This window comes from Rousettus aegyptiacus, unplaced genomic scaffold (genome assembly GCF_014176215.1).
Source record: "Rousettus aegyptiacus isolate mRouAeg1 unplaced genomic scaffold, mRouAeg1.p scaffold_m13_p_10, whole genome shotgun sequence".
NCBI classification, from domain to species: Eukaryota; Metazoa; Chordata; class Mammalia; order Chiroptera; family Pteropodidae; genus Rousettus; species Rousettus aegyptiacus.
Genome location: NW_023416285.1, coordinates 57,075,879 through 57,092,360, shown reverse-complemented (window position 1 = coordinate 57,092,360; position 16,482 = coordinate 57,075,879). Strand labels below are relative to the sequence as shown.

The 16,482-nt window shown below is 29.6% G+C and overlaps 1 protein-coding gene across 2 annotated transcripts in view; it reads right to left on the bottom strand.

Annotated features, from left to right (window-relative positions):
• Window positions 1–8,556: 8,556 nt before the first annotated feature.
• TECRL (trans-2,3-enoyl-CoA reductase like) overlaps window positions 8,557–16,482 on the bottom strand; it is a 98,126-nt gene continuing 90,200 nt past the window's right edge. For both annotated transcript variants that reach the window (XM_036227893.1, XM_036227894.1), the window contains exons 10-12: window positions 13,052–13,137; window positions 12,478–12,523; window positions 8,557–11,620 (exon numbers count right to left, since the gene is read on the bottom strand). In XM_036227893.1, coding sequence (XP_036083786.1) covers window positions 11,493–11,620; window positions 12,478–12,523; window positions 13,052–13,137 — 260 coding nt within the window. In that variant the 3' untranslated portion in view covers window positions 8,557–11,492. The remainder of the gene's footprint in view (window positions 11,621–12,477; window positions 12,524–13,051; window positions 13,138–16,482) is intronic.

The window sequence follows — 16,482 nt, the reverse complement described above, 5'->3', positions numbered from 1 at the left end:
CTCCTCTATTTGTAAAGGGTAGTTTTGATAGACATAAGATTCTTTTTTGGCAGTTTTTTTTTTTTTTTCTTGTAGCATTTGAATATATCAGCTCACTGCCTTCTGGTTTCCAAAGTTTCTGATAGAATATCATTATTGAGGATCCTTGGCTGTGATAATTCACCTGTCTTTTGCTGTTTTAAAGATTCTCTCTTTGCCTTTGTCTTTCCACAGGTGAGTATAATATGTCTTGATATGAGTTTCTTTGAAGTCATGCTGTCATTGCTGGGCCAATCAGAGTTCAGTGTCGCCCCAACTGCAGTGAGGAGGGAGAGGAATGATGACTGTGCAGAAATGTCGTTAGCATTTTCCCTCGGTTCTTCCTCAAATGAGACAGTGAAGAATCACAAGTCATTGAGATTTAATAGTTTTATTAAAAGTTTATTTTAGAAAGACAAAGAATGCCCCAAGGAAGCATGTGGAGAAAGACAAAGTACGACCCAAGGAGACACATCAGCCCAGCACTGTAACCCACACAAAAAGGCCACAAAAGAGAGAGCCTCGAAAGGCAAAAAGAGTCCAAAAGTGGGAATGTGTGTATTATATTTGGGCCATGATGGGTGGTTCCAAAGGCATTCCTAGGTGATTCACACGTCATTTTGATTGATACCTGGCTGCTATATAACTCTTTGCCTAGTGTGCATGTGCATACGCAGAATGCAATATTATAACTAGATTCATGAATTTCCAGACATAAACATAGTATTATAATGAAGCTTAAATTGTAGGCAAATTAGGGTACCTTCTGTGCAGGTGTCTATAGCCAGATTAAACAAGCTATAGATTATGGCCCTCCCATCCTTCGTCTCTGGGGATGCAGGAGGGATTCTCTAATTACCAATAGAGTGTTCTTTGGGTGGTCTCTAGATTGGGCCCCTATTCTTTTGTTCCCCCTGTTGCTCATGTCTGACTAGCTACCTAATAATCCTACATGGATTTTATTGAACTCCTTGGTGTTTATATTCAGGTCTTTCATTATATTTAAATCAAATTTATATTAAATGGTACTGCTTTTTCAATTGCATTTTTTGATAATCCATAAGACTAATTATATTTTCATTTATCTTATAAATATTCTCTTAATTTTTAGAATAATCTTGTACTTCACAGAAACCATGTGATTTAGTGAACTGAAATGAGAACTAATCTGTCTGGGACTATATAGCTTCTAACATACACTTATTTTGCCAATAAAGCTCTATGTGAACTCTACATTTCCACCATCATCCTTTGGGGAAATCATAATTAACATTTTTATGAAATAGAAATGTCAAAAGGACTCAGAAAAATACACAATGCAACTAAAGCTCCCCAAATGGAGTGTTTTATCTTAATCTGGGTAGGCTAGAAACATTCATAAATTCATTTAATTTGCAATTTTATATTCTTGGTTTCTGAAGGTAAATGTCAAAATGGCAATTTTATTGTAGTTTAATTTTTATTTAATACTGCCTAGACTTTTATTCAACATCATAAACATTTACTAGTATTTTGGCAATTTTAGAAACTTGCCTGGTATGTCACCCAGCCTTTTAGTTTGTTTAATTCATAAAGAACCCAATAAATGACTCTTCTCTTCTCTTCTTCTTTCTCTTCATACTATAATTTTTCCTGTATTATAAATTGTCTGTAGACTATGTATGACAACAAGATATTCAAATGCTTTGAGAAATAAAATTGTATTTCCATTTTTGAAATATTTCTGAAAAATAATGTTTTCAGTTCTTCTCAAGGGCAAAATTCTTATTATCATGTTTTATAAGGCACCATTAATGAGTAATAGTGTAGAAACAATATGATTATCTACTATATTCTCTTTAGCAATGCCAAAATTTAAGATTTTTTCTCACATGACATAACATTTTTATGGTTCTCACAACATAAAACTGCTTACTTTGCTCAGCATTTCCCAGCAACTAGTTGCACATGTTCAGATTTAGTGTTCTTTCATGAATTGAGTTCAAGTAAATGGAAATGATTATTTTTTCTAAATACTTGCTGATTAATGGTCTAGTTGTCAGTCTTTTAAAACAAGACTTTTCCCCATGTAGTTGCCAGAAAAAATAATTTATCTCAATTATACTATTGTAGATCAGAAATCGATTTTAAATTAGCAACTCTAGAGTCAACATGCCTAATTGACAGAGAAAAAGAGAAAATAAGAGCCCTAACTGTGAACTCTTACAAGTGTGTCATCAGTAGATTGAACTCCTGGAGTGTCTTTAAATCATTGCTCATTACTCCAGATACAAGAATGATTAAGGCTTTATTGTTGCCTTCAAAAATGCATAAAATGTACTGTCTACTAAGTCAGGAAGATTATAAGTACATTGAATATGATAAAGTGTATATAAACTACTTTATAAGAGTATATTTGAGTATAATAGAGTATAATAATTATATTTGGGAGCCCAAAAGAAATGACAGCCAAAACCCGCCAGAAGAGAGGAGAAAAAGAAAAGGTCAGGTTATAGAAAGTTTTATAGAGAAGTCATCAGTTCAGTTTATCTTTAAAGATGACTTCATAGCTTTATGGTGTTGCTCATTTTCATATAAACGTGTATGTGCATGCACATACACACAGACACACACACACACTCACAGTATAATGAAGATGAAGGCTGCTGAAATAAACATGATAAAAAAAAGATGAATGCTGGATTAAATACCTATCCTGAAGAGACATTTTGAATATTAAAATTTGGCCCCTTATTGTTCTGTTCGGTTGGCTCAGAGCTGGGTACTGCCAGAAGGCAGAACATTATTTTCACTTACATTTAAATAAACTTTAAATTCACCTGTTAACTAAGTTGTAAGTGCTTAATATATAGTGTCAAGTAATTATAATCAGGGACTTAACATTTAAGAGTATATGTACCTATATATCTCTAATTAATCACAGGTGCGGTGAATCAGTTGGCAGGAAGAAACAGCTATTTAAAACAAAATATATGTAAAATAGTAAAATAGCTAAAAGAATAACTTGCTTTAGATACAAACAAATTAAAAAATCCTCCTGTTATATCTGTTCTCACTTGTTATTGGAGAGGATAACCAAACATACGATGGCTGGGAGATGATTCTTCCAGTAGAATTTCAGTGTATTAGTTCGGGCTGCCATAACAAAATAACATATACTGGTTGCCTTAGAAAAAAACACAAATTTCTTTCTCATAGTTCTGGAGGGTGGACGATCAGAGTGCCAGCATAGTCAGGTTATAAAGAGGCCCTTCTTGCAGACTGCCCACTTCTCTTTGTATCCTCATATGGTAGAAAACAATGAGAGAGCTCTCTGGAGTGTCCTTTATAAGAACACTAATTTCATTCAAGAGGGCTCCACCCCCATGATCTAATCACCTTCCAAAAGTCACATTTCCTGATACTATCACATTGGGAGTTAGGATTTCAACATATGGATTTTGGAGGGACACAAATAGTCTATAAAATTCACCTGGATTAAAATTATTAAAATTAGGTATGTTTTGAAAATTTCCTATTTATATAAAAATGTATTATATACCTGATATTAGAGTCTCAATTTTATAAGAACTTTACTTGTAACATGTTTTTATTAATAAAATTTATTTGTGATTACATCTTATTTTGTATTATTTATATAAATTCCAAATTTTATATATGTATAGTAAATATTTTTCAAAGATGCTAATCCAAAATTTAAAAAAAATAAAAAAGTATTTCTATTTAGAAATTAGAGATAAAGAAAAAATCCATAGGTTTCATGCTAAAATAATAATATTTCTCGAGTATAGAGCTCTAAATCAGTTATAAATGCTAAAAGAATATGTTCCCATTACACAAATTAGTATACATACACAAACACACACACAAGCACACACCAACACACATGCAGAAACTTTTATCTTTATACATCAAAATCATAGTTAATTTTTGGTTTTAATCTGTGAGCCTCCACATGAAAGACAGATTACTCTTTACAACATATGGAGAATGTTTTAAGAAGTTCCCAGCTCAGGAAAGATAATGTTGCTGTAATGGCCGTTGTGTATATGCTGCTTAGCCTTAAGATCGTTGAATTCCTGATATCCCAGTAGGGCTCCAAAATGACAAAAATAAACAAACAAACAAACAAAAAACCATAACATTTAATTTTCAGTTATAAATTGTGTTATAGAATTTAGCACAGTAAGTGACTTCCATCCTAGACTCATTGTAATAAGAGAATAAGACAAACTAAAATCACATGAATATATTTCTTTAAATTTTGATAATCAAATTTTTACATATGAATTAATATCTAAATAGGTTAATGTCTTTTCATAGTTCTGTGATGGCAAGTCTCTCTTAGACTTTAGGGAGAGATTAGGATTTTTATTCCCCTTGCCTGTAAGAATTGTAAATTTTTCAATTCTCCCATTAAAAGTAATAAACTCAAGATAAAACACTTACACATTCGAATGTCAAACTCCAAATGTAAAACCTACTATGTTGTCAATGAAGAGAAAAAAAATCCCATCAATATTCTTTGGTTAAATTTTATCTCTTAACTTTTGTTCACTTTATTTTGTACTTTGAAGTTCATATTGTTTTAGGGAAAGGTTTTCTATTCCACTGTGATATTTTGAATAGCCAACACAAATGTTTAATAAATTTCCCTATCTAAATCATTTCTTATTTAGTGTTACTTCAAAAATTCTTTTTCATCCATTATATTGTCCTAACCAAATTGTCCTGCCTTACTGTGTAACTTTTCTTCATATCCAAAAGAAGGGTCATATTTCAAATGACCTTTGTGTACCCTTTCATTTCTATTGATAAAACCATCAAAGATTAGCATTATAATTTTAACTATACAACAAAAATTTAAAATGTTATCTTATTTGATCTCCATAATTGTTTAAAGCATAAATTACTGTGCTCTTGTATAGGTAAAGAAAATGAGCCTCATAGATATTGCCAAAGTAAATCCATGTGTCGAAGAAGCTAAATGCAGACCTCATAAGAGATGGTTTTAGAGATATTTGGGTGCACGATAAGAGCAATAGCATTTCCTACTAAAATCTGAACTTTTTTCAGTAATAATGCAAATAAGACAATGTTAATTTTATAATGATACATATCAATAATGTATTATGCACTTTAAAATATACATAGAACTAAAATTCATGAAAGTATAGTAAATTTGTATAAAATTTCCACACATTATAAAATTCACATTTTTAAAAAGCACATAGAGAATTTACCAAATTAGATCACATGCTATTTCACGTCTCAACAAATTGCAAACATAAAATACAAAGAAAAAAAAGGAAAAAGGAATTTAAATTTAGAATATGTTTTCTGAACACATGGAATTAAGCTAGACTAAACAAAACGTATTTATAAAACAAGTCCAGATTCTTGGGAAGTATAAACTTACTTTTAAATAATCCATGAGTCAAACAAGAAATAAAAAAAAAATTATAAAATATTTTTTATTAAATGTAAAATAATAAATGCTTGACATCAAATCTTTTGGGATACATCGAAAGCTTGGTTTAGTGGAACATTTCTTATAAAACTAAACATGTCGAAAATCAATTATTTGAACTCTATTCAGAGGAAGCTAGAAATAAGAACAGCAAGTAAAATCTAAAGAAAAAAGAAGAGAAAAAAAAAAGACCATTACAGAAATGGAGAAATCTTTCAAGAAAATTCAATATTCCTTTTCATAAAAATCTAGGAAACTAGTATAGAAGAATTATTCCATAATCTGACAAGGATATTTATAAAAATTTAAGGGAAACATAATTGCTGAAAACATTTCTCTGAAATAAGATGAGAAAAAATGTTCTCTCATTATTTTATATAATATATTTTATGTAATAATGTATATCTATATATCCACATATATACATATGTACATACATGTAATCACTGAAAATGAAAAATTTTGAATATTTGCACATTACACAATAATATTCCTAGAAAATCCAAAATAACCTTCAAAAAACTATAAGAAAAATAGAGTTATTTAAGTTAATAAAATTTTTTAAAAAATTTCTGATAAGCAAAAGACTGAAAAGAAACTAAATGGTATAATTTAAAATACGATAAAAATAAAATATGTTAACATAAATCTAATAAAATATGCAAAGACCTTAAATATGGAAATCTAAACAACTGTATTAATAAAAGAAAAAGTCTAAATAAATGGAAAGATTGTTCATTATAAGTCCGGATATTGCAAAGATCAATTCTTCTTTAATTAATCTAAAGATTCACTATAATTCCCATTTAAACCCGAAGATATTTGTTTTTTAATTTACAAAATCTAAAATTTCAATAAAAATATAATGGCCCAAATGTAATTAAAGCAATCTTGAAGGTGAACGAAAATAAAGTAGAAGTATGAGTTCTACCAAGAAGCATGACTAAACTAAGACAAAGGAGACTCGATGCAAGGTTAAATCCAAACCAAAACAAACAAAAAATACCAACAAAAGTCTGACCAATAGAAGAGAACTGTGAACCCCTAAAATAGAATCCCACATATACAGTCATCTGATTTATGATGCTATTTAGTGCAATGGACAATATTTTTCTTTATAAATAATCTAGGACGTTGGTTGTCTATAAAATAACAAACATATCTTGGCCTCTATATTCCTCTGAACGTATAAACATCAATTGCAGATAGATTGGAGATCTAAATATATAAGGTAAATATTAAAGTTCTTAGCAGAAAACATAGGTGAACATGTTTGTGACAGAAGAGGCAAAAATGATTTTGACACAAAAAGCAGTAATTATGAAAAAGAAACTATTAGACAATATTAATATTAAGAATCACTATTAATCAAAATATGCCTTAAGGGACACGAAGACCAATTCATAGAACAGAATAATTTTCTATTTTAATAGATCCATAGAGAAATAGATGAAGTAGATGATAAAGTTAGAGAGGAGATAAATGGATATAAAACAAGGAATTCACAACTTGAATACATAAAGATTTCTTACATATCAATAAGGAAGAAAACTCAACATCTTTTTGGATAAAAGACAAACAGCAATTCACAAAAAGAGAATACCCACATGACTATTAAGCCACTTCATTAGCCATCAGGAAAATGTAAATTAAATACTCAGTGATATATCAGTATATATACAAACAATACAAAATGGAAAATACAAGTTTTCTGTCTCAGAGTCTTATATACATCAATTAACATATGTCTACAGTGTTCTAACTGCAACTCTTCACCTGGCTAAAAACTCTACAAATGTCAGCTGAAAGGTCAGCCCCTTAGAGAGAAAATCCATGATTATACCATGTGCCTTATTTTACCCCTCACATTGCTGTTTACCTGTCACAGCACACAGTTCATTTTCTTATTGAATTGGTCACACTCTAAAATTACTCTGCCACTCACTTATTTAATTGTTGCATTCTCATTTCCAACCTCAAATAAAAAGTTCCAAGAAAGAAGAAACCCTGTTTACATTGTTCAGGAGAGTTAGACCCAAACACTAAATTTAAGATACCAAACATTGATAAATATTTTAATAAATTAGAGGAAATGATGTTACATAAAACTAAATACTAGTTATATAATTCAAACATACATTTTAAAATATGTTATTTTAGAAGCAATGAGAACTGGCAATTATTTTGATGTACAGTAATTTTTTCTAAGAATTACTGTAGATCAAATATTAAAGGTTACCACAAACACCTTATTTTATAGGTTAGAAAATTCATATCTAAACAGATAAATTTAGCCAGTGTCAGATATTTTAAACTAATAATTTCTAAGTTACTTATTTTTAAATTCTATAAACTTTCTAAAGTAAAAGCACTTAGATTAAAAAAATTCTTATTGGGATTATATATTCTATTATATTCTCTGTTGAACAATTTCCTCTACTTGGAAATTCTGCCAGAAATTATGAAAGAGCTTTTAGAAAATAAACTATTTGTTAAATGGATAAGAGGTAGGATATTACTAACGGAAAAAAATGAATTGTAAATAAGAGTTAATCAAAGAAATAACACTGATTTCCAGGCCAGTAAAACAATGGGATAGACAGGAAATTGTTTTGTGATTATTGTGAACATTTCTTATATTTGATATAAATAATAAAATTTTCCAGGTACAAATATTACGTAATTCCATTTCTCAAACAGTCAAATAGTATGAAAATATGTCTTTTGTATTCTCAAGAAAATAAATCTGGGATCATTATAATTTTTTTAAAATTTTTTATTTAAGTATAATTGATATACAATATTATATTAGTTTTAGGTATATAACAGTGATTCGACACATATATTTTACATTATGATCAACATAATAAGTCTAGTAACAATTCGTCATTGTAAAAAGTTATTACAGTATTAATGACTATATTCCATGTGCTCTACATTACATTCCATAGCTTATTTATTTTATAACTGGAACTTTGCTTTTTTTTATTCCCCTTCACCTTTTTCCCAAATTCCACTCACCTCCCCTCTGGCAACAATCAGATTGTTCTCTGTATTTATGAGTCTGTTTCTGTATTGTTTGTTAATTTGTTTTGCTTTTTTTAGATTCCACATATAAGTGAAATCATACACTATTTTTTTGTATTTCTCTGTTTTACTTATCTCATTAGACATAATACCCTGGGTTTCATTTTTTAAAAGATTTCTGAGCAATTTTTCCTTTCATATTTTAATCAGCATTATCAAACTACAGTTAAAAAATAAAGTCCCTTTCTAGCAGGGAACTTCTGTATCTGGAAATGCTTTTGTACATTTCCACAATTAAACCTTCTCTGAAGGAAGGCTAATTATAGGCTTCAATATGCACCTGGGTGAAAATTAACTTTTAAGCAGCCTTTAAAATAAATGGTTTTTAATTATTATCATTATGCAAAAACTACATAAATGCCTTTAATTGTACTTATAAAGTAACATTTGCTATAATCACCTCTAATATCCAGGAGCAACCACAGGGTTTTCTTTTTTTTCTTATTAAAATAAAAATAGAAGGAACTCTCATTATTGATTCACAGGTCATTTTATTTTATTTTACAAGCACAGATATTATAATTGAAATATATCAATGGGGAAAATTTAACATGTATTGAATACTAGTTACTTAAAATTGAACTTAAAATATCTTGAAAATGTGTTTCATTACCAGAAGATTAAATGTCAAGATACAAATTATTCAAACTATAATGTCGAATTTTATAATTTCGTTAGGCTTAGACATTGGACATAATGCTTTCATAGAAAAGTAAGATAAGACATACACATTTTAAAAGCGAGAATGTTTTATTTATTTAAAAATTATTTGATGCTATCATTTTTATTCTCTTAAGAAATGGTATTACTTGAAATTGCTATGTGTGTGTCTGCATATGAGTCAGAGAATAAATTTTGTTTTCACAAAACTTTTACTGAAAGATAAAATGCACTACAGGTCTATTTTTACTTGAACTTAGCCAAACAATTTTTAGAAAACACTTGCAAACAAACCAAAAACACCTTTAAAAGTAGTAGCTTGAGGTAGAAATGATGAAGGGGTGGAAAAGAGAGAGGCAGTATGCTGTGATAATATAAGGTGGCATGGCAGCTGATTCAATTTTTGTTTTTCTTTTGATATTTTTCCTCCTTCTCCAGCTACTTTTAATATGAAATGTGCGAGAGATAATGATGTATTTTTACAAACACTTTGTAAATTTTTATTTTTGGATAGAATAAGTATTATTCCAGATAATTATTTTTTTTAAAAAATAGCTGTTAGGATAATGATTAGAATCCATTAAATTATAAGGTTTCTTTTTAATATTAAATGTAATCACAAATCTAGTAATACAAATTCTGATGTTAATTTATTGACTCTAATTTGCTTAATTATGTTTATAAAATTTAAATATCTAAATTATTAACTATCTTTCTTAGCAAACTTAATGGAAAGTGCAAAGCTATGGTTTGGTAGGTATCATAATAATTATTACATTAAAGGATTTGGAGATAGAAGCTGAGATGTGTGATTATATCTTTGCACCCTGCTGCAGATTATTTCTAGCCTTTGTTTGGAATAGTATTTATATCCCATCTGTCCTTGATACATGAAACAACTAGTTCTACATAGATATGTAAACTTCCTGGATTGGCATCAGTCAGAATCTAGTTAAGAAAACAGAAACTACTCTTTGTTTTTCAACAAAGGGATATTTATCGCAGGTTGTTAGTTATATGTGGTTTAATGTATTAGTACTTTCTTTAGACTTTTACATGATTCTATGCTATTTTGCTGAATACCCATTCAGCAAAATAGCATAGAATCATGCAAAAGTCTTCCCCTGAGATATTATAAAACTATTTTGAGGGGAATGATAATGATGCTTTTAAAGGGCTGTTTTTGTTATTTCTTGAATAATTACCCACGTAAATTAATAATAAACACCCACAGAATGCATCTAGACCTACCTTTACCAAGGATATTTTGTCAAGTTCTAAGAGCTTTAATGAAAATATTTTGTTATGCATATATCTTTATCTATCTATATCTATATATACATATTTGAGAATTGGAAAGTCTTTAGAAATTAACCAGTCTAAAGAATCCCAATTTAAAAATGATGAAAGTGAGAGTTTATTTTGTACTTGAAATTTGTAATATTAGTCATTTCCATCAAAATATACATACATATTCACATACACACTTTCTTGCACACACAGGCTTTGAGAGGATGTAGGAATTTAATGTAAAACTAAAGCAAAAAAGCTTTTCACTCTAAATCTCAAAAATTTTCAACGCACTCTCTCTTCATCCTCACATATAATCCATTTAAAATGTATATATTCCAATATATGTTATATATAAATAGGATATATATAAATGTAAATACATATTATATATATTTTCAAGTGATTTAATAACTAATGCCTGGAAAATACTTTAATTGTTATACTTTCAGATTGATATCATCCAATACCTATTTTAAAAAGGAATAGATTACATGACTAATTACAAATATTTCACTTTTAATATAGGTAGAATTTTCACAAGAAATTGAATTACTCTATTTACTTTAGAATTCATACATTTTAATTGTTTTAAGTGAATAATATATAATATTTAATAAAGTAAGAAAGTCTTATTTAAGGATTAATTTGTTGCAAATATACTGATGCTATTTTCCATTAAGTATATCTACTTTTTCTACTTTTCATTTGCCTCCAGTTTATTATTCCAAATTTAGCTAGATTCTACTATTTTTTATTTTTACTCGGTAAAAATATAGTTTATGAATTTAAATGTGCATTTCATAATAGTCAACCATCTTTAACCAAGTCTGAATTATTGAGTTTATGTATGTATGTATGTATGTATGTATGTATGTATCTATCTATCTATCTATCTACATAGATATAGATATATACCTATATCTATATATCTATATGTAAATGGATAAGATCATTTATTTTTTTCTTACAATATGAATGGAATCATTGCTGATTTCCTACGCATATAAGAATTAAATTTCTTCAGATAAATCTTATGTTTCTTTTGTGCCCACAAAGACATCTGGATACTCATCAGAAGGGTAAAAATTCCAACTAGAAGAAAAAAGAAATAATTATCCTTTTTTTTCTTCTTTCTGTGATGGATATAGCAGGTTACATTAGACAAATAAAACTATCATACTTAACTCTTAAAATATTTCTCAAATGTTATGTAGTTTTCTGTAAATTTTCTTTACTCATATTCACTGCCTAGAATAATATATGTTTAATCAATATTTGTTGGTTGAATAAACATGGAAAGTATATAGCAGAGATCAAAATAAATCCACATATTTTATATCCTGTTGCCACAAAATACTCCCAAGGATTTTTTTTTTTTTATCTCTTTGCATTTTCAGGAATAGTTTTCATATGCATTTAAAATATCTCTATACTCATGCACACAAATGCATATGACAAAACACATTAATTATGATTCGAATTTTTTGTACAGTGGAAGAAAGAATGGATGTAATGGACACAATATCCTTTTTAACACATGGAGTTTATTGTAATTTAATTTCTTTGCATGTGTTAAAATACCCCCCATTCAACATGATACACTCATGCTCCCAAACTTCCCTTCACAGACATTCATGGACACTCGAAGACACAGTACATTCACATGTCTGTGCACATGCACAAGAGAGAGTTCCAAGTGAAATGCATTATCACCACCATTACTTTTTAACTACATTTCCTAGCTTGGATTTGGCTATGATTACATGGAGATATGTGGTAAATAATGTTCCATTATATTTTAAAATTGTTTGAAAATCCAAAAAATAGAAAAATAAAAGTGTAAACTCCTTTTGCATTTGCCAACCATGCTTTAGTACTATAGTAATTCGTTCTCAGGAATCACTTCTAATGATACACTTACTTCAATTGTCCACAAACCTGGGTCTTACCTGGCAGTGTTTGTGTCATGACTGTAAAACTAATCCATGATCCAATCTGTTAGATTAAAACATAAATTAACAAATATCTTTGGGTAATCTTGTAATTTGTTCATTTGTGCCATTAAAAGGGTAAATGAAAGCTTAAAACACAATAGACAAATTATAGCTAGAAACAAATTTCCCTAAAATAATAATTTCATTGTTAAAAATGATAAAATTATAAACAATTCTATAAAACAGTATCATGAGAACATGGAAGACATTGCTCCCAAACTGATGGTAAACTATAAAATCCTAAAACATCTCAAGACATTTTATATGAAAATCATAAATTTTTATTTAAATATAAATATATACATAAATATTCTTTTTTCCAAGGAAAATTGTGTTTGAAATGTTCCAATTTCCTATGCCTATAACTTGAGCTGAAATCTATATCATAATTTATATCTCTGTTTATGCTTTATCTCTGGCTAAAATCTATATATAATCTATTGATCTGTAATACATATAAATACATAAATGCATGTATTTAGTATATTATCAAATAGAGCTACATTATTTACCTATATAGATAGCATACCTCATAGGTGTAGTTAGGACAGGAAACCAGGAAAAACATCCATGTGAAGGGATTGTAATTTGGACTTGGGAAACAGGCATTTGTTCCTTTTAGAAAAGAGAGTAAAATGTCTGTGATGCTACATATTGCAAATTTAACCATATATTTATTATAAAATTTTAAACTTCCTAGATCAACTATATACCACAGCAAATGTCATCATATATTTTTAGAAACCTATTTCACAAGTTATTCAGAAGAGAATCATTTTTAAATAGTTGACCTTTGACTCAAATAGAATGCCTGTCATTTTCTAACCATGGCTATAGCTATGTTGTTGTAAAATTACAGAATACACCATGATAATCAATTCTTTAAGAATTTAAATGAAAAAATATGTAAATGTTACTTTGCATATCATAATAGTTGCAGCAGTTTTTCATGCTGAGATTAATACAAATATTTTAACAATTGCATGCCTCTTCCTATTCTCCTTTAGTGTCAAAGAAAATAATTTAGGTTGAGATTATTAAATACCTCAAAACTCCTTTTCTATTAAATTAGTGAAAATTTGAAGGGAATTTTATAAGGATATCACTTACTTGTGAAAAGTATGAAAATTTCTCATGAGAAGATTTCAGTGACTATCAGTATAGTTAATATTTAGAAATACCACATAAATTATTTCTATTCAGCAATCGAGATTCCTATTTACAGCTTTCATCATACTTAGCATATTGTCACTTGATTTTTGTTAGTTTTTGCCTTTCAAATTTTTCCAAGAAACATTTTAGATAACAAATTTATAATGATTTCAAGTTGAACTTTGAGCTGTGACATTTGCAAAAGTAAATGTAAAATATAAAATTACTGTTTATTCTCCATAGCAAGATTTAATTAGATAACATATAAACTAATCTCTTCTAGTTATAATTCTAAAGTCATAAGGAAATGTCGCTGTTTTCAAAATTGTAACTATTGTTGAAATATCAAAGTAAAAAATATGTTAGGTTCTGGCCAGATTTCATGTACTGCTTATTTCAAGATAAGGAAAAATATGTTTGCTATTTAATATTATAGATTTTCTTGATAATATTTACATAAACACCTTTATGTAATACCTATATAGCCTATAAAAGAAAGAAAATTGAGGAAACTATCAACGTTATAGTAACAGAATTTCAGGGTTGGAAGATGCATACAGATAATCTAGACTAAAGCCTCTACTTTATGGCTGTCCTGCCACTGAACATAGTGGATGATCAGGGGTCCACAAATACAGATTTCTTCCAGAGGTAATGTATAGATTAAAAAACCAATGTGTCTTGTGACACAGACAAAAACATATGTATATAGATAGATATTGTCTCAAGTTTACATAGTTGCTGTTAATTGTAGTAATAGGTAAATTTAGGTATTAATTTAATATTTACATTCCCATGATATGTTTTTTCAACCTATACTTACTATTTATAATAGAGCTTCTATTAAATAAAAGTCTGAAGACATTTTACATTGCAGTGCTGCATCACCTAAATTCTTCAGGCATAAAGAGTTTATTCCATGACTGCAGAGAATTTTGCTGACAGAGAATCTTCAACTCTTGGCACCACCTATGACTCTTGCCTGGCTGAAAGGAGCATACTCGCCCAAGGTCACGCTCACTTTTTGGTTTAGTCTTAATCCAATATTTGATCAATTTGGCAAATTGATGTTTCAATTCAGAAAATATTGATAGTTCATACCAGCTTTATAATGCTCCATACATTCATCTGAGACTCTCATCGGTACTATATTGCTTTCAATTTCCTGCCCAAACATTTATTTCTTCCCACTTATAAAATAAAATCACTTCCTTACAAACCTTTGGAATGATAATCTCCATCTCATCATCTTCATCCTAGAATACTAAACCTACAGTGATCAGCACCAGGAGTGGCCCCAAAAGCAGACACTGGAATAACATTTTAGAAATGAATGACCTACAGAAGAGCTTGCAATGAGTACCCCATTGTTGACGATAAGTGCAGAACAGATAGCTGCCGGTACATGGTAGCTGTGTAAGTGTAAAACTGTTTACCAGTGGTGAACTGGTATGTTATAGTGGTGGAGGAAATTCTTTATTTGGTCCAATAGAATTAAGTGATGATTACTATCAACATTCTTGACAAAAGTATCTAAAACTGAAACTGATAATTGACATTTAAGGCAACTGTGAAAACTAGAGAATCTCTGATAGCAATCAAAGAGGTTGTACTCTTTTGTAATGAGAGAAATAGACAGAAAACGCTGACAACCAGGCCCAGGACGTATTTGCAAGAGTAGTCAAGCGCCAAAGAATATACCAGGCTAATCCAAAGTAGATCCTCTAAGCCAAGGTCATTGTCCACAAAATCTTGGAATATATAGATTTTTGTTAACTCTCTGTGCCTACAGAAGGGGATTACTCCTCACTATTAAAAGTTCACATACCCCCTTGCTTAAAGGTAATACGGAGGCTACTATATTGAAAGAAAATCTCCCTAGGTCTTCCTCATTTCCCCTTTTAAATCTTATGCTATAGCTAGGATTGTGTTACACTATAACTTACCTGAGGTTATTCTGAGCCTGATAAAAACAAAAAAAGAATTGTGTCTCAATGGAATTTTAAGACTCAGGGAGCATGAACCAGCAAATTATGAGAATACACATGTGACTGGATTCTGAGGGTATTTGATAAGAGGGGCAAAAAAATAAAATCGAATAAGGGTAGGTTTATGCTATTGGAGCATTATCCTGGGGTATAGGATTTAATGCCCTGCTAAGATGGTACAAACACAATAGCATGCACCTGGAAGCATAAACAAAGCAATAACCCACAGTAAGTGAGGAAGAAATGTTATAATTCCCATGGCAGGCAGAGAAAGAAGGTATTTGACTTAGGATAGTGGGGATTCTACTCTATTTTATTAGAGTAGATAGTCTCAATAAGGCTGAAAAGGAAAGGTCCCTTTTCATGGGAGAAAAAATTTTTCCCATGCTCCATATTCCCATAATCTGTCCCATGTTCTGTGGAAGGACCTTGATGATACACCATTTTCCAAAGTTATAAGAAATGTGTTAATGAAAAGGCACCACCAAAACTAAGATTAGCATTGGCTTGCTACAGTTCCAGGCTGACCGAAAGTGATGTCATTTTAGAACTGAAATGACTAGTCCAAAAGACTTGAGATAGCTAGTTCAATATAAAAATCACTATTCTTTTCTCAATTCTTGGTCTTGAACCAGTTGTAAGACTCTTAATGCTTTGATAGACAAACAGTCTAGGACCTCAGGAAGAAAGACCCTGCGACATCAGAACAAGTATACATAATAATATGCTCACATTACATCACTAAAATAACTTCACTAAATGATCTATGTTCATTTGTTTGGGTAACTGTACACTAGTGAAAGTAGAATATCCCTCCATT